We start from the raw sequence: 24,636 nt of genomic DNA, 5'->3' as shown, positions 1-24,636 counted from the left end.
AAGATACTCGTCGCGGACTCGACCTTCCTCTAATTTTTCGAATATCATATTTCCCGTCTTACTCATGAAAATTCGGGGGCTTTCTGAGAGGAGCGAAGAAGTGACTCGACACCGAAAAAGGAAACGAAGAAATTTGAGGTGTTTGGAGATCACAAATGCATGCGAAATCTTCAAACAAATGCTCATGAAACAGGCAAAAAATGGGAGAAGGGGGGACGCGGATGAAAAATGTATGCACTAGGTGGGCCCATTAGAAAAGTGCCTAATTTTTTGTTCACTTCCTTATTAGGTGGCAAAAATCGAGGAAGTTGTGTTTATTTTCAGTTTGTTGGATTTTTGAGAACTTCGATTTTCTAAGAATGCGTTAAGCTCATATTTCTCAAATTCAGAGCCGACCCATTTCTAGGAAATGTTCTCAATTTTTCAAAAAATGTTCAAAAACTCGACTTTGCTCAAATTGTATTTTAAGCAGAAAGTCTGGAGATACCGTAGACAGTATAATAGAAGGTCACCCTAAACTTGAATTTTGAGCTCAATTATCTCAATATCTAAAAGAGATATCATAATTATACCAACAAATAAAATGTTGCTGCCTGTATGACAAATATTTTATCAGTTGACTGATTTCTGATATCTCTTAAAGAACTTGAGACAATTGAACTCAAAGTGCGTAGGGTTGACTTCTAAGACAGTGTTTGCTAAAATGAAAAATTCTGAGAAAAAATGTGGACCCATAGTGACTAAGGAAACAAATGATTTGAAATTAAATGATGAAATAAAATCACGTAAAATCAGCAGTCCTAATTTTTCAAAAAAAAATTTGAATAATAAATTTTTGTGTGACACTGGTGAGGCTTTTAAAAGTTTAATTTGAGGCTCAGAAAAGTCTAATTTTGAACACCGTAAATGCTCTAAATAGAAATGAATCATATGCGTTCATTTCGAGCTCGATCATCACGATTTCGGGGAAAGATGTCTAAAACTTATCAACTGATAAATTATTTATCCTAATATCACCAATATTTCATTAGTTGACCAAAAATTGATATTTTTCACAGGAAACAAGATGATTGAGGTCAAAGTTGACGGTTTGAGTGGGCTTCTATTAGAAAAAATGCGGTGGTTCTGAACGACAGTGGTGAGGCTCAGACTTATCCAATTTTTGTTAATTAGCCACTTTTCAATGTTTAACACAGAAACAAAGATGAAATTTCAAACTTGACAATGTAAAAGCTGTTATATTAGAGGTTTTACGCTTGTGTCTCTAGAAACTCATTTCAAGTTCAAATGAGTGTTTTAGCCACAGTCACAATATCTCAACTTGAAGTCTCAATATCTCAACAGGATACAACAATTCGGAGGTACAAAATGATTTAGGGGTACAAAACCAACAATTCGTGGGTACAAACTAATGTAAGTCTTTTTCCGGTATTCTGTACCACAAAATTGAGGATTTTGTACCCCTCAATTGCTTTGTACCCCTGTGTACCCCAAAATTGTTGTACCCTCCAAATTGTTTGCCAGAATTCTTGAACATTTTTCAAAATGAGAAACTAAAAAATTCTGGCCTGAAAACAAAACAATTCGTAATATCTTGATGCTAGCCTGAATTCTAGTTCCATTTCTTCTTAAAAACATGCTGAAACATCACCAGCAAGCGTGGAAACAAACGTGACTGGAAAATGATGTTTTTTTTTTTTCGAAGACAAACCCATTTACAAGGGTCTCGAAGACATAGAATTTTGGATTCGGGACAGATACAGAAAAAAGATAAACGGAGAAGAGAATAACAGAAAAGAAAAACCCGCCCGCCTTTATTCCACTACCAAATATTCTTGTCCATCCGGAAGCAAATAAAGATCAAGAAGAGGCTCTTTTCCAGTGGAGTGTAGAAGGAATGTGAGTAAACGACTAGGAAAAGATTTGAATCTTTTTGCTGGGAGGCGGAGATTCGACATGATTCCTGACTGTTTTATGACTTCCTTGGGACTGGGTGCGGAAGAGCCATCAGTGAGATTGGATGTTGAATGTGAAATGGAAGTACCTGGGAATACTTTTCTTTGAGTGCTACCATATGACATCCTGGGAAAAAATGCACTGGGTGGGGTTGTAAAACTTTTGGTACTACAGAATCTTCTGGTGTGAATTTACAAAATTGAAGTTTTCAATTCGCTGAGTACTCTGGTAAAAGTTTAGTACGCTTTTTGAGAAATTGAAAACTGGAAAAAGGCTTTCTGGAAAATAACTACCACCAGCTAATGCAAAAATGGATTTCAAAAAAAAACTCCGGAAAAGAAACGGGCATTTAAATATTCAAAAAATGCGCCGCCAATCGAATGCGCGCCTAAATCGGCTTGAAGGACCAAAATGAGCCGAAAAGAGTGAATGACAGACGCTGAGACAAAATTAGATGTAAATTGAGTGACAATGGATTTCAAAATTAGACTCAAAAATCGGATGATCGTATGATAAATGATTCTGAATCGCCACTTGACTCATTGAGGCTCTCCACAAGCCACTTGTCCGAAGAAGGGCATAAAAGAGAGGGGTATATATTGAAATGTAGGCCCTAGAAGGTTTCACAACGCCTAAATTACTGCTACTTGAACATCTCATTTTGACATCTCGGATGGCGACACGAAAAACGATTGCACATCTTTTTTGGCGTATTTTTCTTTTTTTTATTTTCAAAAATCAGTTTTTTTGGATTTCTTGACAAACCCGATAAAATTGGGATAGGGTTCTCAATCTTCTTCATCTGAACAGATTCAATAAAAGAAGTTTGTCGACGAAAAAAAAATACATGATGAGATTTTATAAATTCGATGACGAGAGTTTTTGACAAAACTCGACGCAGGGATGAATAGCACGACACATTTTTGCTTTTATTGGAGCGTTGGCTGGAGAAAATCTCTTTGTCCACCAAAATAGTGCCTAAACGAAATTCGGAATTCGAATTGTCATATTTTTCGAAGAGAAAAAAGGGTAAACTAGAAAACAACAATGGGTTGGAAAGATGAAGGTTAATTATTCAGAATTTATGTAGTATTTTAGAATTTTTGGTGGTTAGTGGGACGTTTATATTCAAAAAAAAGGACGACGAATATGAAAATGAAGAGCACATTTTATTGTTGTGGTATGCATAGCCCCCAATTGACAAATTTTGGCTCTTAACTCCCTGTACCTCGAATGTGTAAGGATCAAGGCGAATGGAATTCACAATAAAAAGATACGGTAAAAACTGTAATATATCGCCATTTCGTTCTGTTTTTTGGAGTGGTGTTTTGTGATGTTGCGAGATAACAAAAATTGGTTTTTTACTTGGTTAACAGAAAACGTAAACGATAAATTTGATGCGAAATTTCTAGTTTCTACTGCTACTCTGTTAATCAAGCATGACAACTTTGTTTTGCTACCTCATTCACCTCATTTGGGTGACCTTGTATTAGAGCTGGTGTTCTATTATGTGTACCAAAACGTATTTGACAGTCGATTTTTGGTAATTTTGACCATTTCCAGGAGTCTGGAGCTCGGATGTCAAGTTTCCAATCACGTTAAAATTTTTGAGGATGTAAAACAGGCCTAGATGGAAAAATTCGCATTCACATAAATTTTGAATGTTTCTAGTTGTTCATCTTTTCATCAACTTTTTTATGTTTTCAGTGCTAAAACAGGCGAAGGTGTTTTTCAAAAATCGGCGAATAGATGAAAAACTAGAAATTTTCAAAATATGCAAAGTTTGTGATCTAGGTATGCTTTAAGCATGAAAAAATGTTTAAAAAATCTTCAAAGTAATTGCAAACTTGACAGCCGAGCTCCCAGACTCCCGAAAATAACCAAAAAGGCCAAAAATCAACTGAAAAATCAATTTCTGTATGTTTAATCGACCGTCACTGTATATGAGTGATCAAAAGTCATAAGAAACACAATACCTGAAAATGAAACTATGAATGAGTTAACCAAATATTTTTTTTCCAGGTATGGATTTTATCAGATTGAACAAAACATGTCAACATAACAAAAACTATTCTTCAATTATAAAAATCATTCTTATAATAAATAAATGATGTGGTGTCTTTTTTCCTCTTTGTGTGCCATTCCGTTTTATTCCCTGAAGGAAAGTTTTTCAAAGGAAAAATCCGTCAGACCAAATTTGATCTATCATATAATTTTGGGGTTGGCAAGTCTGAAGAAAAATGAGAAAAGAAGTCAGAGGAGCGAAGCGACGATCTCGCGCCGTAGGCACCCACGCCAGCTGTTTGAAGCACCGGAGGCGCGGCAAACAGGCTGGTATCACAAACATTTTGATTTGCTTTTTTGCTCAGAGCACGGAATTTACTGAATAACTGAATAGTACAGGCAACAATGGGCGATGATGGATTCCTTCTTATTCGGTCCCCGGGAATAATTAAAATAAACCACTTGGACTGTATGTGCGCAACGGTTCCGGCCGTCATCTCACCCTTCACCTACTCCATTGCTCCAGTTTTTCAAAACATTTCTTCGGTTTTCCCTTTTATTCAAATAGAATTTTCCCTGTGTAGTAGTTATAGAAGATTCAGTTTTTGTCAACCGAGTCTTTCCTTTTTTTTCATTCATTTACTGTTTTCTGGTTTTTTTCGCTTTTGTATAGTAGTTGAAATTCTGATAGGTTTTATACGTTTTTCTATAAATAACCAATTTTACTAATAGAACCCCTTTTACTAGAACTTTTACTAGAAGTGAATTCGATGTTTAATCAAATGTGAAAAGCAGGTGCTCTGAATTCTTTTTCGAGGTTAAAATTGAAATACGAAAATGTATAGTTAGCTAAAATCTCCATCACTTTTTGTAGATTTTAATATGAATATTTGCCTCTTAAAAAATGACTTTTCACATACTTCCAGTCGTCTACCTCCAATTATGAACAAAGTCTTTTAGAATCCGAACAACTGAACCTTTTAGAATCAGGTGTTTGCAGGGGGTTTCTTTTCTCAGCCAGTTAGCTCTTTTATGATTACATCACCTTGCTCTGAACGGATTGATCACGGTGAACTCGCCCTTATACTTAGAGTCTAAAAACCAGCACATTTTGGTCTAGATGTGTCTTTTCTCATACATCGAACAAAATTATACGCCTCTGACTCAAATCCTGCGTCTCTTATTCTCACCTGGGCTAATATCAGAGTGAGCTGACCACACTCCGTGTGTATTAATCTCATATTTTGAAGCGGCTATTACCACCTATCAGCACCAAGGCCACTATTCTTTTCGTGTCGTTCATTATGCCCAGAGGCATCAGAAATCCGAACGTGTACCTGAATGAAAAGACCGGATGTCGGGTGTGCTGGAAACCTGCGTCTGGGAGAAACTATGGGGTAAGTTGGAAAGGTAAAGTTTTGATATTTTGAAAACCGTAAAATATGCATTTTTTGATTTTTTTCTACCGGTTAGAACTTTTTGGAAAGTTGAAGAGGAGTCGTTACGATTTCACAAACTTTAATGGAGACTCATAGATATAGGCTGATATTTCAACTTCAAGATAATTCTAGCTAAAACGGTTAAATTACAGGTTCTCTCGTGCTCTGCCTGTAAAATGTTCTTTCGTCGAGTATCTGTGGAAAGTTTGGAATACAATTGTAGACAATCAAAAAATTGCTACGACAACTTAATAATATTTCCCAAATGCAAGTATTGCCGTTTTCAAAAATGCTTGCGAATGGGAATGCAATTAATTCCTGACCCACGACCTATGTTACCTGATCAATTGGATAAATTGAACGCAATTGTGAAGGGAATGATAATTATGGAAGAGGACCGATATAGGTCTCTGACTCGCACGTATTCACTTGTGGATCCAACTTTGGAGGATGTTCTGCGTGATAGATCATCAATGAAACTGATAGTAAAGGTGAGTAAAACCATCGTATCGAGACAATAGACCCGAACATTTCAGACAAGTGACGTAAAGGTTGGTGCTCATGAATGGGCTTTTCTCGATGTCTTCTCCTGGATTCAGCTTGTTTCTCAATGTGATTTCTTCACCAAGCTCGATTTTTATGATCAAGTTTGCCTTATCCAGTAATAACTAATACAAATTTTTTGAAAATTTCAGAGAGCTCTGTTCTCCTCCAATTATCTACCAATAGCATTACTGACCGGAGCAATGGTCACGATGAGCAATGGACGGGATATTTTGCTGACTCCACATGGAGAAGACGTCTATCCAGATGAAGTTCGGGAGCTATTCACAGGGAATCCAGAAATCTTGGATAGCATTTGCACTACACTGGTTGGCACACTGATCAAGTTGAGAGTTACAAAAGAAGAATGTCTCTTCCTCACATATGTTTTTCTTTGTAACCCAGGTAAAATCCGATTTCGAGCTATCCAAACAACTAAAACCGTGTTCCAGCTCTCTGCACCGTGTCCAACGAGGCTCAAAAGACCTTGAAATCCTTCCAAGAAGAGCTCACATCACGACTGTTTGCTTATTGCCAAATGACGTATCAAAAAGCTGCTCCAACTCGTTTCTTGGAACTTTTGTCAATTTTCAATGTCATGAACAAAACGAACAGCGACCTACAGTACGTCAGTATGATGTTTCAACTGGGATCTCCTGGATTTGGATTCAAGAAGCTGGTGTACGACGTTTTTGTGCAACCTGGAATCTCAAGTTGAAAGCTGAAATTGATTTTTATTGATGAATAAAATTATTTATATTCACATCAGTTCCAATAACATATAAATCTCCACTCAACCTATCATAATTTTCTGATCTCTGTCTCTAGATTATGCTAAAACGTGCATTTTCGAAATATCCAAAAGCGCGATTGTTTTTTCTGGTTTCTGTCATATAATTTCTGATTTCTTGAAATTTTCTGGTTTGTGATAAGCCGACCAACGACTGAATTTAGTTTTGTTCCTGATACACCACCATTTGCATACAAAGTACGAAGACTCACGGAGCAGAGAAAAAGAGATTGTGTTTTTTGAATTTGCGCTTTTTATTTTTAGTTCTCGGATTATTTGACCAATTTTGAGGGATATTAGGAATTTCAATTAAATAAGATGACTAATTTTTAGAAGATAAGTATCAAGATTTTCAGATTTTTGTTTCTTTATTGGAAATCTGATTACCAAATTGGGATTGAAAAATCAAAGAGATCAACTAGGACTGGCGAAACGAATTGAAATTACGGTTAACAAGAAAAATAAGATTTCAGTGAAAATTAAAAATAGGGAAATTTGTTACTTATGTCAAAATGTCAAAATCAGTCAACGTCTCTTCAAGAGGTTATTCATTTAGACGTGTTGGCACATTTGCGGGAAGTTTGTATGTAATTTCGAAAAGATACTTTGGCGTCGTCGGCAAGTCTTGATCGGAGGTTGGTAGAATTCAGATGAGACCGCTCGATTTTTGATTGAGCTAATTTACTATTTGAGCTCATTTACTTCAATTCCTATGCGAGGTGTTAAACATATGTCAACTGACAAAACACGTCAGATATTTTGATGAAAAATTTATCAGTGGACAGCTTGTTGGATCGTCGAATCTCGACTCTCTACAAGCCAAGACGTCATTGATAGCCTGCTAGATTGGAATTTCAGTTTTCCTAAAGCCAACAAGAAGTTTATCAAACAAGTCTTATCATTCACAGATACACTATGAAGGAAACCGTCACTCAAGAGGCAACAGAATGTTTGGAATCGTCATGAAGTATCTGATTATTTTCAAAAAAGAAGCCCGAGACGACAAAATCTACACTGAGCACCATCTGCAGAAACATGAAAACATTAGATATCATGAACATCAGAGTTGCATAAAAATTCCCCCCCCCCCCCCCCCCCCACTCATATAACGCAAATCTGGAATTAAAGCTCTGTGTCGAAATCCGGCTGCGTGAGATTTTTCAGGTTTTAGATAATTACTTTATTCGAAAATAGAAAAAAAAAGTTCAAATGAGAATACGATTACATAGACAAAGTAAGTTTGAATAGAATCGCATTTTTAAAGCTCATAAACAAATACTATTAGCTTGAAAAAACTTCATCACAGTTTTTCTTAGAAAGAAGCAAAAAAACGAAAATGCGAGAAATCAATGAAGAGAAATGCTTTTCTGGAGCAATTTGCCCATCACATCCTGATCCAAATCATTTATGTTTGCCGGGAGGACGGATCGCAGCTCGCCCATTGTTTTGATTTTTTCAATGCATTTGTTCTAGAAATAAAACTATTAATCTGTTTGAATGTTCAAAAATTCTACCTTCACATTCTCCAGATGATAGCGACTGGCCATTTGAATTATCTTTTTCAACGATTTCTTAGATTCGTTGATAAGGAAACTCTCGCATCTTCTCATCGCAGTAGGTGCGTCATACATGTCGGCTAGAAGAGCAATTCCTTCAACCGTACTCTCTGAATACACATTTGATGAACTGTTACAAATAAAAAAATGTTATTACCATCCACCACGTCTTCTCCGTATAAAACTTCCAAGAAGTAGTGAAAATCGTCAGGGTCGATTCCATTCAATGTGATTTCAGATTTCTTCGATTCTGTGAAGTTTCCGAGCAGACTAGCTTTAAAATATGGTGATTGAGCGGCGAGAAACTGAAAAAATGTGATTTACTTTTTTGAGATTAGACGAGTAATACCATTTTTTGAACATGAAATTTGGTGTCTCTCACAGAAACGACGAAATCCGAGACGTCCTTTTGGGATTCATCGAAAGTTCGGATTTTCTCTTTTCCCAACCCAAAGGTTTCTATGATTTGAATATGAGCTTCCACACTCAAACTGCCATTGATGAGATAGTCATTTTTCACATCATCGAATTTCAAGAATTTAGGAAATCCCCAACTTTGATTTTTTTCGTATCGTTTATCAAGACTTTTGACTTCTCTTTTCTGATTTTTGCCATAAATTTTGAGTTCTCCTTTCGTTTCCACTGCCCATTTAATTTTATCTTTCGGACCACAAATATGAAAGTAGACAGCAAGGTGACCATCCAAACGTTGTACGATAATGTAACTGAAAATTAGATACATGTTGCTGCAAGAAGAACTGAAATTCGAATAGGTACCTATCAAGGTTGAAATGATTTTCTTGAACACTGCAATGATTCGTTTCTTCGTCAAAGCTCGCGACATTATTGAAAATGTGCTTCAATACAAATCGTTTTTCTTCTTTTTGTACTGGTTTCGAAACCTGAAAGAAAACAACATTATTGTTTGAATTCAATTTACGGTTGATACCATGGAATTTGAAGAAGAATCATCGACTTTATCCTCTGTGCGCTCTGTTGATTCTTTATCATTCTCGATTTTCGGAATCTTCGAAACCGACTCTTCAATGGACTGAAGCTTCTCCATTACTTCGTCCAGCTTTCGCTTCACAGTTTGATTGTCTTCATCACGGTTTGTGAGATTTTGGGGTATTTCCGCAGAGGAATCAACTTTCGAATTGTTGACAGGGTTCGCGGTGCTGGCATTGTTTGACGTCTGTGGTCGACCGCGCACTTTCCTCATTTTTTTGCGTAGTGCGCCTGGAAGATACAGTACTATGCTTTTCAAATTAATTTGTTTTCATAAATAAGGTTAAAAATTTACCTTTGTTTCGAAAAGGTGACAAAACTTCCTCGAACAAACTCCTTGGTTGTGCTACCTGAAAATCGACAAATTTTTCATTAAAAAAGGAGAAAAAAGTGAAATCTACAATGAATATAAACAGATTCGATAAATTCTGTAGATAACACATGACATAATGGAATATTTAGAGAGAAGACAGAACGAAATAACGAAAAAAACCATTATTCAATTGATTTTAGGAACATTCTCGTATAAAAAAGAAAAATAGAGGAGAAATTTTCTTAAGCACGGGAGTTTTCTCGGCCACCCGCTGTGTAGTTCTCGTGGACTAGTATTTTGGTGTGTCACAATTTGCCTGCGTATTTTGTTGAAATTTTCCGCGCAGTTTTTTTTTCCAAAAAATCAATTTATTGAGAATTCAAGTTTGCATCAGAATCTATGAAGAGCTGATATTGTTTATTCTGACTCATATTTCTGAATTGTATTTTTTCCGTGGGGTGTGTGCGCGCGCAACGACAATCCGGAATAACGGGTGCGCCTGGTTTAGCCGAACGAATTTCAGGCTCGTTTTCTCGTTTTCAGCTGCTTTTCCGCTGAGATCTTCTAATGTTTCTGCAAATTTCCTACGTAAAAATATTTCAGACGATACTATTGTCAAACAAGAACAGTTTCATCTTCGAATCAAGCTGCTGAAGATGGATTCTGTACTGTTTAACGTTGTGAGTGTTCAAATATGCATTATTCTTCAAATATCTTCATTTATTCATTACAGAAAACACTGAAACTTTCTGAGGAGTTTGTCCACGACATAAAAAACGAATTTATAACAAAACAACATGCCACACTTCGCAATTGAAAGGACGGGTAGCTGATTAAGCGGGAAAAAGGCGCAATTACCTCAACATGCTCTACAATTGGAAACTCCCACCCTCTTATAACAGTCGATCATCAATTTGAATATCAACGTTTCGGATTTCAATAAAAGCAATAGATGGAAGAAGAAAAGAAAAGTATTTGTCTTCTTGACTGATCATCGTGAAAAACTCACGCTGTCGACAAAATCATCGTCGCTGGGACAATTTTGCTGGTTGTAAAGCTCGAATCGGTCTTCTTGTCGTAGTAACCGCTTCATCTGATGAATCTACAAACCGCCGCAAATTTAATAGTGTCGTTTCTGCGGTTCAGGGTCAGCATGTGGAGAAATTATGAGCGCAAGTGGCAAAACGTGAGCATTAACAATGAACTAGATTTGAAATAAACATTTCATTTTCAGATTCACAAATGTTATATCTCAGTCATGCATGAATATGTAACGGAAAATTTACAGCTTCTCACTGTCAACCACCTTCCATGACAATCAGCCAACTCCCAGCGACGGTGTGCCAAACAATTTGACACGGTTGGCGGCCGTGAGATTTTCACCAGAAAAGTCAGGTGCGAAATCCAACGCCGCATCGCTCCCGAAATGAATATTTCCGGTTTCCCACCTCAATATAGCTTGATTCTGCATTTAAAAGTCTTGACTTTCATTGGACATGATGGATTAAGTGTCGTCATTGCGTTAGAAGAGAGGACCACCGTGCACACATATTGGCGGATTATCGATTTTTTGCCGTCGGACACTGATGTCTGCAACAAGAAAAATGTGGGTACTAATATAACGCTTAAATGAAACACAAAAATGTGTTTTTAGATGCTGAAAAAAAAATCACGGATAAAGTTGCCCCGGAAAATCAACTGCTTCACACTGTCGACATATCTAGTGAAGAAGATTAGAATTTTTAATAACGCGTTGGAATGGAAGACCGTGGCATTTGTAGAAAACGATGAAATGTATCAATAAATGAACAAAGGCGGATAGTGTATATTGCGATTGGATCGGAATGGCAACAGCGAACCAGTCAAAACATGTATCAGCCAGCTTCCAACATCTCCTGCTCCAGCTTGTGTGACAAACAAGGTGTCGCGGTTAGCTCACTCCAGCTCTCTACTAGCTAAATCTGCATAGTTTTGCTGACAAGTCGGAAACTCAATTCTTCCGAACCATCTATTAACTCGTTAAAGTTCCCGAATATTTCTACCATTGCCATGGCCGGGAAGGAACATGAAACAACAATAAGCAATCTCATCGCCACGACGGACTGCACTGTCCTTCCTCTGAGCACTTCTTGACAGAATTAGCAGACAGAGATTTTAATGTCGAGTTACAACGATTTGTACTCGTGAAGAGCCCCTGGATTCACTCCAGTACCCAAAAACGGGTAATTGCAGACTAGTGTGAGTGTTTTTCACTTTGTTTCTCACTACAATATTTGTTTTCAGGGATAAGTGCGACATCAGGACCATCCTCGTGCTCAAAAAAATATGATGTTCGTTTCATTATCTACTACTAATGGGAAGAAGCGTAATCAGTCGTCGCTGGAACCATTTTTGCTGTTTGCGAAGCTCGAGTCGGTCTTCTTGTCGGAGCAGTCAATCATTACAGTTACGCTCTTCATATTATTGAATGTGTTTCCGCTGAAAATTTAGAAGTGTCATTGTTGCTGTTCGTTGTCGTCATGATGGAGAATAATGAGTGCAAGTGGCGAAACATGTAATTATACCACATTTGATTTTAAAAAAAAACTATTTATTTTAGTGACACGATGTCGACATCTCATCCACACATAAACTTTCCACGGAGGAACAACTTTACAACGTTGACTACCGAGAATGTCTATCAGGAAACTCTCAAAGTTGGTGTGCCGAAGAACTTGACATGATTTGCTGACCAGTCAGGTGCGGAACTCCAAGACAACGCCGTTACGTTCTTGAGTTGGACATTTCCGATTTCCGACATTGACTTTCATTCGATGTGATGAATTAAAGCCAACCATATGATAGCAACGCACGCAATCATCATCGCTGAAGCGATTTTTGTTGGGATTGGATCTATATTCAGCCTTGTTGTGTTGGATTCTGACAATGAGTACTATCTTCGGATATCTACGAACCAGCTAAAACCCCGCAGTATTCCACAAAAACTGCTTTTTTTTCATTGCTTATTAGGAAGACAATCTTGCACACAAACCGGCGGACTATCGATTTTTTGGCGTCGGAGGTGTCTGCAAAACGTGAGTATTAAAACAACACTTAATTTGCAAAGTAATATTTGTTTTCAGTATCACGGATACATTCACTCGTGTAAGAATCTGCAATGAAAAACCAGAAGTCCGACACTGTCGACAGAACTAGTGAAGAAGAGTTGATTCTCGAGAAGGCGATGGATTCCAAAGATGATCGTGGCATTTGTGGATGACGATAAGATTTATTCATAAAAGAGATGGAGTAAACTGCAAGTGCTGCAGTATTTGAACACGGGAATTAATGAACAGCTTAAATTAGCTATCATGCTAAAACTTCTGACGACGATGTGACAAACAGGCGTGTGGCTGTTTGCTGGCTAGAAACATCTATGAGCTAAATCTGCATAGTTGTGTCGACAGCTCGGAGGGTCATTCTTCCGAAACAGCTACTAACTTGCTCAAGATTTATAATATTTTTTACCAACGGTGAAGCAATCAGCATGGATCTCCATCCGGTCATTCTGGTCACTCCCATATATGGTTACTCGAAAAAGTGTGAGTTTTTCCTCTTTGCATCATCACTGCGATGATTGTTTCCAGATATCGGTGCGACGACATCATTGTCGTTTTGGGACGGAATTTCATGAGTTTTTCTTCGATTTGACTACTTGCAAATTCTCTCCTTCTTCAATTTCAAAGATTGGATGCTCAAGCTAATGATAAACACTATTCAACTGGATTCCAATGAGCGATTGTTGTTTTCATGGGAATTCGTATTGCCAATGGTCTTGGCTACTTCTATGAAAATCACTTCAACTGTATATCTAATATTCTTCTACTCGTTATCAATTGTATATCTAATATTCTTCTACTTGTTCATCAATCTAAATACTGCTCAACATACTCGAAAAGTCTTAACATCTGTTTTTGTAGTTGAACTGGTTTTTCGAAAAATACGTTCCGGAGAGATATACGGTAGCTTCTCAAAGGTTGGTAAAGTATAGTTTTTTGACAGATGTTTTCCTTCAAAGTGAATCTATCAGAATGAAACGTTATGCATATTTTGCTTGCAATTCTTCAAGTATGTTGAGCAGTTTTTAGATTGAAAGGTTGAGTTCTAAATGATTTTGGGACCATGGAATTTGGTCATTTTTTTTGCGAAAAGTGATAACTTTCTAGGTCTATCGTACGTCTAGAAAACAACTGTAAAATAATCTAACGGTTGTATCCGTGAATTCAAAACTTGAAAAGTATGACTTAAAAAAAAGGAAAATCAGAATGCGTAACTCCTTCATCACAAAACAGCTCCGTAAACATGACTCCACATAGCCCATTTTTGATGCTTGAGTGTGAGATGGTCCAAAAAGTTGCTAATTTCGTAAACCCAAGATTTAGATTTTTATAGTTTTATTTATGTTCCTAAATGAAAACATGTGCACCTTCCTTTTATGCTAGCCGGCTCAATCAGATGTCTGCCGAGGAAGACACAGTACCACTCGGAACATACTTGGGAAATTGGGCTAAAATGAGAAATTTTTCTTGGTTTTCAAACCAGTCTCATGTTTTTCGAAAGTTAACTGTGTGAAGCAATTAGGATTGATCCTGTAAAACACAAAAAATTAGAGTCAGCAGTGTTTTCTGAACAGTTATCAACGAAAAAGTTCATTTTCAGTGTAAGCTGGCCGAAAACGGATGTGGCCCAATTACGATTCTAGGTACAACTAAAGTTCTCTTATAAACAAAATTATTTTGATATTTTTTCACTATATTTTTTAGTTTCATTACATTTTACAATCTGTGCCTAGAGTTATTTTCGATTGTTTCGAGTGAACTTATAATTATGTGCAGGTTTTTGGTGCCCTTTTTTCAATTTTTTCGAGTTTTCCAAAATTACAAATTGGGAGCGGTCGCAAATGGTATAAATTAATTGACATTCCAAATTAGTATTTACTCCAATCATAGGCTGCCAGGTATATCTTAACAGTTTTCTAAAAAAATCAAAATTTAAGGTGAATTTATAATTATGTGCAGCAGTGTATTAGAATTCACGTTTTTGTCACAGATAATTCAGAATTCGGACCAATCTGGAAGACCTCGGCAAGTCAATCAAATCCTATATATAAATATATATCTTTTTGGTGTGAATTATCGACCCATTATCCTCATTCACCTTCTATCCCGTCTTGTGTGTGCGCGCACATGTAGTCGTCCACCGCAAAACGACACTCCAGAATAACGGGGGGAGGGGTGCGCCTGGTTTAGCCGCACGGAACTGTGGCACGTCTTCTTATTTTCAGCAGCTTTTCCTACGTTATCTTCATTCATTTCTGAATAATTTCAACAATAAAACGTTTTAGACCCCATTTTGAACCCCCGGAAAGGTTTTTATTGCTGACTCTAGCTGCTGGACACGGATTTCTTGAGGTTCAGCGCCGTAAGTGTTCATTTATTCAAGTTTTATGAAAATTCTCGATTAATTTATTACAGAAACGATTGAAACTTTCCGAGAAGTTTGTCAAAGGGATGATGAACAAATTTATAACAAAACTATGTTCGAAACATTGATAATCGACGAACGGTGGATTTGAGAGGAAACAGTGGCAAATGCCACAATCGCAACTCATTCTTGATTTGCGGAAGTTTTATTCCCCAATAGTTAATGGATGTTGCATTTCAAGCTTAAGGCTTTTTATTTCTACAAAAATGATAAAGATTATTGGATAGATGTGCTGTTTCGACATACCACCAAATATCTTAGGAACCGTGGCCTCTGGAGGAGTTTTGTTGATTTTGGAGCTCCCGAGTCTCGAAACAGTCTTCTAGAATCGGAACCGCCAATAAATTCAGTTCTGCTCAACTCTAAAAACCACACAGGAATCTGGAAGTTTTCCACAACAAATGTCGTCATTGCTTGTTAGGAGAGAGGTCCATTTTGCCCTCGTTTTGGCGGAATATCGATTTTTGCCGTCGGAAAATAATGTATGCAACGCTTAAAACGTGAGTATTACAACAACACTTAATTTGGAAAGTAATGTTTGTTTTTAGGTTTGTGGGAACACATTCGTGCATGAATCTGCAACGGAAAGGCAACAACTGTACACTGTCGGCATGGTTAGTAGGGAACAATTGATTCTCAAGAAGGCAATGGAACTCATAGAAGACCGTGTCATTTGTAGAAGACGATGGAATTTATCAATACACAAACGAAAACAGATAATGTGGATTGCAAGTCCTACAGAATCTGAAGGTGGGAATTGATCGAAAAGAGCTATCAGTCATCTCTCTGTATCACCTGCTCCAGCTCACGACATCAGAGTGAGAAACAACGTGTCGCGGTTAGCTCGCGACAGATCTCTACCAGCAAAATCTGCATAGCTTTGCTGATATCTCGAAAAGTTGATTTTCCAAATTGTGTCCAAGTTCAGAGTGAGACGAGCGACAAGGATGATGCAGATGTTCCTCTTGAAGAGTTTGTCGAGGTAGCGTTGGCTCTTCAACTATGTATATAAATCGAGTTCTCAGTTTTTGCCTCGCTGTAAGTTTTTTCCAGCCAAATTTGTCTCAATAAACGTTTATTTAAGATTGCCTGAAACAAGGACAAGAACGGGTTGGCTTACCAAAACGCCATTGAGATAATCTGCTCCTAAATGGAGTCTGCACGTAATAGTCGAGAAGTATGCCTTTTCAATGATTCTTTCTCTTCTGCATGGCCGAATCGGACAAAGAAGTTGCGAACGAGTTGCTCAACGAGGTTGAGGAGAAGGACGATTACGAAAAGTAGATCTTACATTCAGTTGAACTGTTATCTTCCAGCGCTCCAATTAACGCCGAATCTGCTATCGACCGTGTCGCTTGCCCGCATCAACGGAAAATTGATGCTTCCAGCTTATTTTCTTACTCGCTTAGAAGCTTCTCTCCGACGATGACTGGAAAAGAAGCTTTTCGTGTTTTCTTTTGTTCTGTCAAGAGGAACATCTCAACATTTCAATGATTCAAAGTCTTGGTGAGTTAACACGGTAGAGTACCTTCGATTGGTCCCTTGCGAAAGAATAAATTAACAAAACTAAGTTGTTCCTGGTAGTACTGTAGTATTGTTTTGATTGTTTGCTTTTTGATCAGCTATTATGAAAGGGAAAAAACACGAGACATTTTGCTTACGAATTTTTTTCGTGATGACTCAATAATTTTATGGGATTTCTCTCCGTCTCTCTCCCTCGCGTACTGTTTCGAATGCAGGAACATGCAAAACAAAAAAGAAGGCGGAGCCTGTATAGAAAGCTGATAGCTGATAGCGATCCAGTCATTCATCATCAGCATTTTCCGGTGGTGACGGTTTTTTGTTCCGTTCCTTTCCCATCAACCCTTTCCTCCATTAAACCATAAATTTGTCCCCAAACATCACTGATAATCTCTTATTCCAGCTCTGAATTGCCCAGCACCTCGTCCTACCAACAATCAATATGGCTACTGAAGATGTCACTTCCGTCGTCATCGACGCAGGATCAGGAATGATCAAAGTATGTTTTACCTTCCAGGGCAGCTCTTCTTGACTGAGTATTCAAATATAGATCAAAAACAAATCAAGCGGGTACACAAAATACCTTAATTAGAATTTTGGGGTACTCCTAGAAGCTGATTTTAGGAGGTACATCTGATGGCGGTTCTAAGAGTATACAGAGCATTATTTTGAAGTGGGCGTAGGGCACTGGCCGGGCCAGGTAGGAGACTTACGTGACCCGGCATAACCCGGCTCGGCTCGGCTCGGCTCAACTCGGCTCGGCTCGGCTCGGCTCGGCTCGGCTCGGCTCGGCTCGGCTCGGCTCGGCTCGGCTCGGCTCGGCTCGGCTCGGCTCGGCTCGGCTCGGCCCGATTTGGTCCAGCTTGGCCCGGCTCGGCTCGGCTCGGCTCGGCCCGATTTGGTCCAGCTTGGCCCGGCTTGGTCCAGCTTGGCCCGGCTTGGTTTGGCTCGGTGCGGCCTGGCTCGGCTTGGTTTGGCTCGGCCCGGCCTGGTTCGGCTTGGCCCGGCTTGGTTCGGCCTGGCTCGGCTTGGTTTGGCTCGGCCCGGCCTGGTTCGGCTTGGCCCGGCTTGGTTCGGTTTGGCCCTGCTCGGCTTAGCTCGGATCGGCTTGGTCAGGGTTATCGCATTTGAAAAAGTTGAAATTTCTGAAATTGATGACACTCTGATGTTGGAAAGTTTTTTATTTGACAGAAAAATGTTTTTTACTGTTTAGTTATTTTCTAAGATTTCGATTTTTCGAGGTACCTTTGAGAAATAGAATGGTCAGCCCTTTTAATACAGGTTTCGCGGTATGTTTTTTCTTAATGGATACTAGACCCTCTTTTCTACCACATCAAACTCCAAAAATAAATCTTCCAATTTTAGGCCGGATTCTCCGGGGAAGTTGTTCCACGAGCCATCTTTCCGTCGATCGTCGGGACCCCAAAATATAAGGGTGTGATGATCGGAATCGCAGAGAAGGACACTTACATTGGAGACGAGGCGCAGTCAAAAAGAGGAATTCTCTCGATGAAGTATCCGATCGAACAGGGAATCGTCACCAACTGGGACGACATGGAGAAACTCCTTCATTACACCATCTACAATGAGCTTTGTGTTCTTCCGGAGGAGCATCCGTTTCTTCTCACCGAGGCTCCACTCAACCCAAAAGCCAATCGCGAGAAGATGACCGAAGTCATGTTTGAAAGTCTCGGCGTTCCAGCCATGTACGTCGCCATCCAAGCCGTGCTCGCCCTCTATGCTTCTGGACGGACCACTGGAATGATCTTGGATTCTGGAGACGGAGTCACCCACACCGTTCCCATCTACGAAGGTTACGCCATTCCTCATGCCATTCAACGTCTCGATCTCGCCGGACGCCACCTCACTGATTACCTCTCCAAGCTTCTCACCGAGAGAGGACACCTATTTACAACTACAGCCGAACGCGAAGTTGTTCGTGATATCAAAGAGAAGATAGGGTATATTGCCCAAGACTTTGAAAAGGAGATGGAGACGGCCGCTAAGATGAGCACGATCGAGAAATCCTACGGACACACGATCGACATCGGTAACCAACGCTTCAGAGTCGGAGAAGCTATTTTCCAGGTAAGTATATTAAAAATTTCATTAGATGTCAACAATTGCAAAGTGACCACTGCTTCAGTGCAGAATAATGCTAGCAAGCCACATTAAGAACAAAAACGGATTAGAATTTGATAATTTCAGCCTGGTCTTCTTGGAAAGGAAGCGGACGGAATTCACAAAGTCGCTCACCAAGCTATCATGAAGAGCGACCTGGATATTCGGAGGGACTTGTACCAAAACGTCATTCTCTCTGGCGGAACGACCATGTTTCATGGACTCGCGGAGAGACTGTGCAGAGAGATGAAAAACCTGGCGCCTGCGTAAGTCGTTTTTTCTCAACTTCCCAAAGTTTTATATCAATTCTGAACACTTTCAAATTTTTAGTATATTAAAAAAGATCTGAGAAAAGTATAAGGAAATGTGAGGAGAACAATAGAAATGAAAATTTTCCAGGAGTGTGGATATTCGAGTGATCACTCCACCCGAGCGGAAACATTCGATTTTCATCGGTGGCTCCTTTATCTGCTCTCTCAGTTCGTTTGGACCAATGTGGGTCGGAAAAGATGAATACGACGAGTGCGGGGCCAGAATTGTTCATCGCAAATGCTTCTAACTGTTCACGCACGGCAATTCCCCCCCCCCCCCCTTTGTTTTATCCAAAAACTTGTTCACCAAATCACTATTTTACATTTATCAAATCCACCCCCCCCCCCTCTATCTTCCTGTTGTTATGATGGTTTTTGAAATTTAAAAATACATTTAAAAATACATTGTAATAATATCAGTTTTTGTGATCGATTTAGAAATTTTGAATGTAACTTCAATCAAAAATTTTTGTACTGAAAATATACACTGTTTGACTAGTCGGAAGACTTCGATTCAACGTATCTGAATGAATTTAATTTTTTTGAATTTTTAACTATTTTTCTCACTTTCGACTTTTTTAGTTCTTTTATTCGTACGAATCCTCGACTGAAATTTTTACCTCTTTCTTCCTCTCACGTGTGTGCACGCACATGCAGTCGTCAACCGTCAAACGCACGAAATTCCTGCACGACTTCATATTTTCAGCAGCTTTTCCGACGTTATCTCCCTTCTTTCATGAAAAATCTCATCATTGTGACGTTTCAGACCACACTTTCGAACCCTCAAAGCGATTTTTATCGCTGAATCTAACAGTTGGACAAGGTTTTGACAAGGATCAGTGTCGTAAGTGTTCAATTATTCACTGATTCACAAATTTTCGATATTCGTTCGTTACAGAAAAACTTGAAACTTTCCGAGGATTTAATCAACGACATAAGGAACGAATTCATAGCAAGATGAAGTGCCATACATGGAGAGTCATTTGACGAGCGTTGGATTTGATTGAAGGGGTCAGCAAAATGCCTATGCAACGCCGTTATTCTCTCCATTTGGAATTTTTCTTTTTCATTGTTGCCTAGAAGTTTGTCATAGGCATGAGGAACGAATTCACAACAAAATCAAGCGACATACATTAAGATTCAAATGAGGAGCGTTGGATTCGACAGAAGTCGTCAGAAAAATGCCGGCACAGGCAATCGTCATATCCAGAGCGATTTCTTTGATTTTGAAGCTCACGACTCTTGAATCAGTTTTCTTATGTCGAAAATAAGTACAGTTTCCCCATCTCGAAAATCTGCACTGGAATCTGAAATTTTTTCACGAGAAGTGCCGTCGTTGTTTGTTATTAAAGAGGACCGTCCTGCACACACATTGACTGAATATCGATTTTTACGTCATCATGTTAGACAATCATGCATTCAGCATAAAGGTAAGAATCACTATAACATTTCATTCGAAAGAAACCATTTGTTTCAGATTCATGGTGTCGCAGTGATTTATGAATGTGCTTTAGAAAACCAACATTGCCGACTGCCTCAAATGTTCTATAGCCAGATACCAATAGCACAATTTCCAGTTACGGAGCGTTGAACAACTGGTTTCAATAAATCTATACGTGATGGCAAACATGCTTAACGCTTGAGAATACATTTTGTCTACCTGCGGATAATCTTTGCTGGATGTTTATGAGAAACCTCTCGCTGTGTTCAATTCCCTGTGTGGTTTGGGTTGGCAGAGAGATATACCCAGCAATAAATAGACCAGCGACGAGAATGATGCCGATGGTGCTCTGTGAAAGCTTGCCGGGTTAACTTCTGCGTCAAGTTTGCAGTGTTTTACTTGTTGTGAGTTGTTTTTTCCAGTCAAAAATGTTTCAAGAATGTCTTTTTAGCTCGCCGAAAAAAAAACGAAAACAGAGACAAAAGCAATCTGGCAACGCCATAGAAGCCAACTGCTCCTACGTGAAAGCTGCAGAATAAACGATTTGGCTATTGATTATTCACAATACATCTATATGATCAGCTCGTGGAGTCGTTTCTGTTCGGTTCTTGGATCTCACTTCGTTTTCCGATTATCATGGAGCCCTTTTTTTATGCTGCCCTCTTTTACCCGCACTTCAACATCTTGAACAGTGAGTGTTCTAATTGTATTCCCTATAACCCCTGATTTTCCCAGATAATACATTCATGAAACCGAGGAAAGCGGGGAGTACCACGGATTCGGAGATGAGAAGACCGTCGGTCTCAAAGAAAAAGCTACCGCTTGTGAGATGCTCATCGCATTCGCCAAGAAATCGAAGGAGGCTTTCATGCCAGACGTTTTTGACGTCTGCGATTTAGTTATCAAGAAATTGAACTTTTGAACTCACGATGGTGTTTGTGCCTCTTCTACTGAGATTATCCCACTCCTTTTCATCTGTGTCGAGAATCAAGGCATGAAAGATAACCGTCGCATCTGGAGCGAGGTCTTGAAGGCGTTGAACGCTATGGAAAAGGATAACGGAGTTGAGGTCTTGGTTCCGTTCATGAGATCCAACGGATCCAGCATTGAGGTTATGAAGAATGAGGGAATTGATCCAGAGTAAGTCAAACTCATCATCTCGGCTATTTTCAAGCAACTCGCGAACTACAGGAAAAGAATTAGCGATCGTCAAGCTAAAGATGAGAATGAAGAAGACCTCGGTTATTTCATGACATTCAAAATCTCATTCCTATCTTCTCAACTGTGACGTCAACATCAGATCGACATCGATTTGGGAAAAAGAAGTTGGAAAAAAGTGAGTTTTCAAGGATCCAAAAAGTAAAAACCTCTGTTTTCCAGAAGTTTTACTGAAATCTGGTTGAAAAAAATGCTGGAGCAAATTACTATCAGTGCCACGTCATCTGATAAATGAATGCAGACTATCATTCCAATCAGAAGCTCGCAAATTTCCTAAATCCCCGAGACAGGCCTCGAGGCGTTTGCAATCAAAAATTCGTTTAAACTGTTTGGTCCGCAACAATGAAAATATGATAATTTTTTTTCATCCCAGTTTTTTCCATTTTTTATTGGATTTTTATCGTTTCAGAGACTAAAAATCAGAAATGTGTCTGAATAAACTTGAAGTAAATTTTCAGAGTTTTGAATTTTGAGTAGCATGGTTCCTGTCTCAAATTTCTTTTCAATTTTTCAATTTTCAGATTTTGATTGCTTCACAAGTGTTCCATAACGTCTCGTACTTGATCTCGTTCTTGAATCATCCCAAAAACTTCAAAATTCTTCTTCAACTTTCTTAGATGCCTCAATCCAACGATTACGTTCCATTTTACTGTTTCTAAACGAGCATAAATATTTCTGAAAATTTCCGGAAAAAGAATTTAAGTTGTGATACAAGCTTTTTTGCTTTCTTGCAAGAGATTCAAAAAATATAATTTTCGAAATTCAAAAAATTGCTCAGTGAGATTTATGTCCGGGAATGGTCCAAGTTTTCTCAGTATCATTTTCAAAAATTATGGTAGCAGTGTGTGAAAATTCATACAAAATCGGTAATTTTGACCTAATAAACGCTCAAAATGAGGACTATTCTAGGCATCGCACTTCAGTGAATCTTTCAACATGGTGGTTAAAAAGCATCTTTCTAGCACAATTATGACATGCTTAATCTGTTTATAATATAGTGACACGGCCATCTTTCCGTTGAATACCTGAAAAAATTCACAGAAAATCGGTAATTTTGACCTAAAAAACGCTCAAAATGAGGACAATTCTAGACATCGCTCTTCAGTGAATCTTTCAACATGGTGGTTAAAAAGCATCTTTCTAGCACAATTATGACATGCTTAATCTGTTTAAAATATAGTGACACGGCCATCTTTCCGTTGAATACTTGAAAAAATTCACAGAAAATCGGTAATTTTGACCTAAAAAACGCTCAAAATGAGGACTATTCTAGACATCGCACTTCAGTGAATCTTTCAACATGGTGGTTAAAAAGCATCTTTCTAGCACAATTATGACATGTTTAATCTGGTTAAAATAGAGTGACACGGCCATTTTTCCGTTGAATACTTGAAAAAATTCACAGAAAATCGGTAATTTTGACCTAAAAAACGCTCAAAATGAGGACTATTCTAGACATCGCACTTCAGTGAATCTTTCAACATGGTGGTTAAAAAGCATCTTTCTAGCACAATTATGACATGTTTAATCTGGTTAAAATAGAGTGACACGGCCATTTTTCCGTTGAATACTTGAAAAAATTCACAGAAAATCGGTAATTTTGACCTAAAAAACGCTCAAAATGAGGACTATTCTAGACATCGCACTTCAGTGAATCTTTCAACATGGTGGTTAAAAAGCATCTTTCTAGCACAATTATGACATGCTTAATCTGTTTAAAATATAGTGACACGGCCATCTTTCCGTTGAATACTTGAAAAAATTCACAGAAAATCGGTAATTTTGACCTAAAAAACGCTCAAAATGAGGACTATTCTAGACATCGCACTTCAGTGAATCTTTCAACATGGTGGTTAAAAAGCATCTTTCTAGCACAATTATGACATGCTTAATCTGTTTAAAATATAGTGACACGGCCATCTTTCCGTTGAATACTTGAAAAAATTCACAGAAAATCGGTAATTTTGACCTAAAAAACGCTCAAAATGAGGACTATTCTAGACATCGCACTTCAGTGAATCTTTCAACATGGTGGTTAAAAAGCATCTTTCTAGCACAATTATGACATGCTTAATCTGTTTATAATATAGTGACACGGCCATCTTTCCGTTGAATACCTGAAAAAATTCACAGAAAATCGGTAATTTTGACCTAAAAAACGCTCAAAATGAGGACTATTCTAGACATCGCACTTCAGTGAATCTTTCAACATGGTGGTTAAAAAGCATCTTTCTAGCACAATTATGACATGTTTAATCTGTTTAAAATATAGTGACACGGCCATCTTTCCGTTGAATACCTGAAAAAATTCACAGAAAATCGGTAATTTTGACCTAAAAAACGCTCAAAATGAGGACTATTCTAGACATCGCACTTCAGTGAATCTTTCAACATGGTGGTTAAAAAGCATCTTTCTAGCACAATTATGACATGTTTAATCTGGTTAAAATAGAGTGACACGGCCATCTTTCCGTTGAATACCTGAAAAAATTCACAGAAAATCGGTAATTTTGACCTAAAAAACGCTCAAAATGAGGACTATTCTAGACATCGCACTTCAGTGAATCTTTCAACATGGTGGTTAAAAAGCATCTTTCTAGCACAATTATGACATGTTTAATCTGGTTAAAATAGAGTGACACGGCCATCTTTCCGTTGAATACCTGAAAAAATTCACAGAAAATCGGTAATTTTGACCTAAAAAACGCTCAAAATGAGGACTATTCTAGACATCGCACTTCAGTGAATCTTTCAACATGGTGGTTAAAAAGCATCTTTCTAGCACAATTATGACATGTTTAATCTGGTTAAAATAGAGTGACACGGCCATCTTTCCGTTGAATACCTGAAAAAATTCACAGAAAATCGGTAATTTTGACCTAAAAAACGCTC

The 24,636-nt window shown here is 38.4% G+C and overlaps 4 protein-coding genes across 4 annotated transcripts; 3 read left to right on the top strand and 1 right to left on the bottom strand.

The window, feature by feature from the left end:
- Nucleotides 1–5,264: 5,264 nt before the first annotated feature.
- Cbr-nhr-51 lies at nucleotides 5,265–6,660 on the top strand (the record flags this gene model as incomplete). The annotated part of the gene is made up of 5 exons (XM_045239265.1): nucleotides 5,265–5,357; nucleotides 5,552–5,890; nucleotides 5,936–6,046; nucleotides 6,095–6,347; nucleotides 6,395–6,660. The coding sequence occupies 5 exons, from the start codon at nucleotides 5,265–5,267 to the stop codon at nucleotides 6,658–6,660; spliced, it is 1,062 nt and encodes a 353-aa protein (XP_045097547.1).
- Nucleotides 6,661–8,013: 1,353 nt separating this feature from the next.
- CBG22325 lies at nucleotides 8,014–10,702 on the bottom strand (the record flags this gene model as incomplete). The annotated part of the gene is made up of 5 exons (XM_045239264.1): nucleotides 8,014–8,017; nucleotides 9,066–9,190; nucleotides 9,238–9,527; nucleotides 9,592–9,646; nucleotides 10,619–10,702. 5 exons carry the CDS (start codon nucleotides 10,700–10,702, stop codon nucleotides 8,014–8,016), a joined length of 558 nt encoding a protein of 185 aa, XP_045097546.1.
- A 6,393-nt stretch (nucleotides 10,703–17,095) lies between these two features.
- CBG22322 lies at nucleotides 17,096–19,333 on the top strand (the record flags this gene model as incomplete). The annotated part of the gene is made up of 4 exons (XM_002649021.1): nucleotides 17,096–17,152; nucleotides 18,019–18,741; nucleotides 18,862–19,040; nucleotides 19,174–19,333. 4 exons carry the CDS (start codon nucleotides 17,096–17,098, stop codon nucleotides 19,331–19,333), a joined length of 1,119 nt encoding a protein of 372 aa, XP_002649067.1.
- A 2,187-nt stretch (nucleotides 19,334–21,520) lies between these two features.
- CBG26855 lies at nucleotides 21,521–21,979 on the top strand (the record flags this gene model as incomplete). Its single annotated transcript, XM_045239263.1, has 2 exons — nucleotides 21,521–21,666; nucleotides 21,907–21,979. The coding sequence occupies 2 exons, from the start codon at nucleotides 21,521–21,523 to the stop codon at nucleotides 21,977–21,979; spliced, it is 219 nt and encodes a 72-aa protein (XP_045100507.1).
- Between the last annotated feature and the right edge of the window lie 2,657 nt (nucleotides 21,980–24,636).

The sequence above is a fragment of the Caenorhabditis briggsae genome (genome assembly GCF_000004555.2).
Source record: "Caenorhabditis briggsae complete genome, chrX, whole genome shotgun sequence".
NCBI classification, from domain to species: Eukaryota; Metazoa; Nematoda; class Chromadorea; order Rhabditida; family Rhabditidae; genus Caenorhabditis; species Caenorhabditis briggsae.
This window is presented reverse-complemented; position numbering and strand designations above follow the sequence as displayed.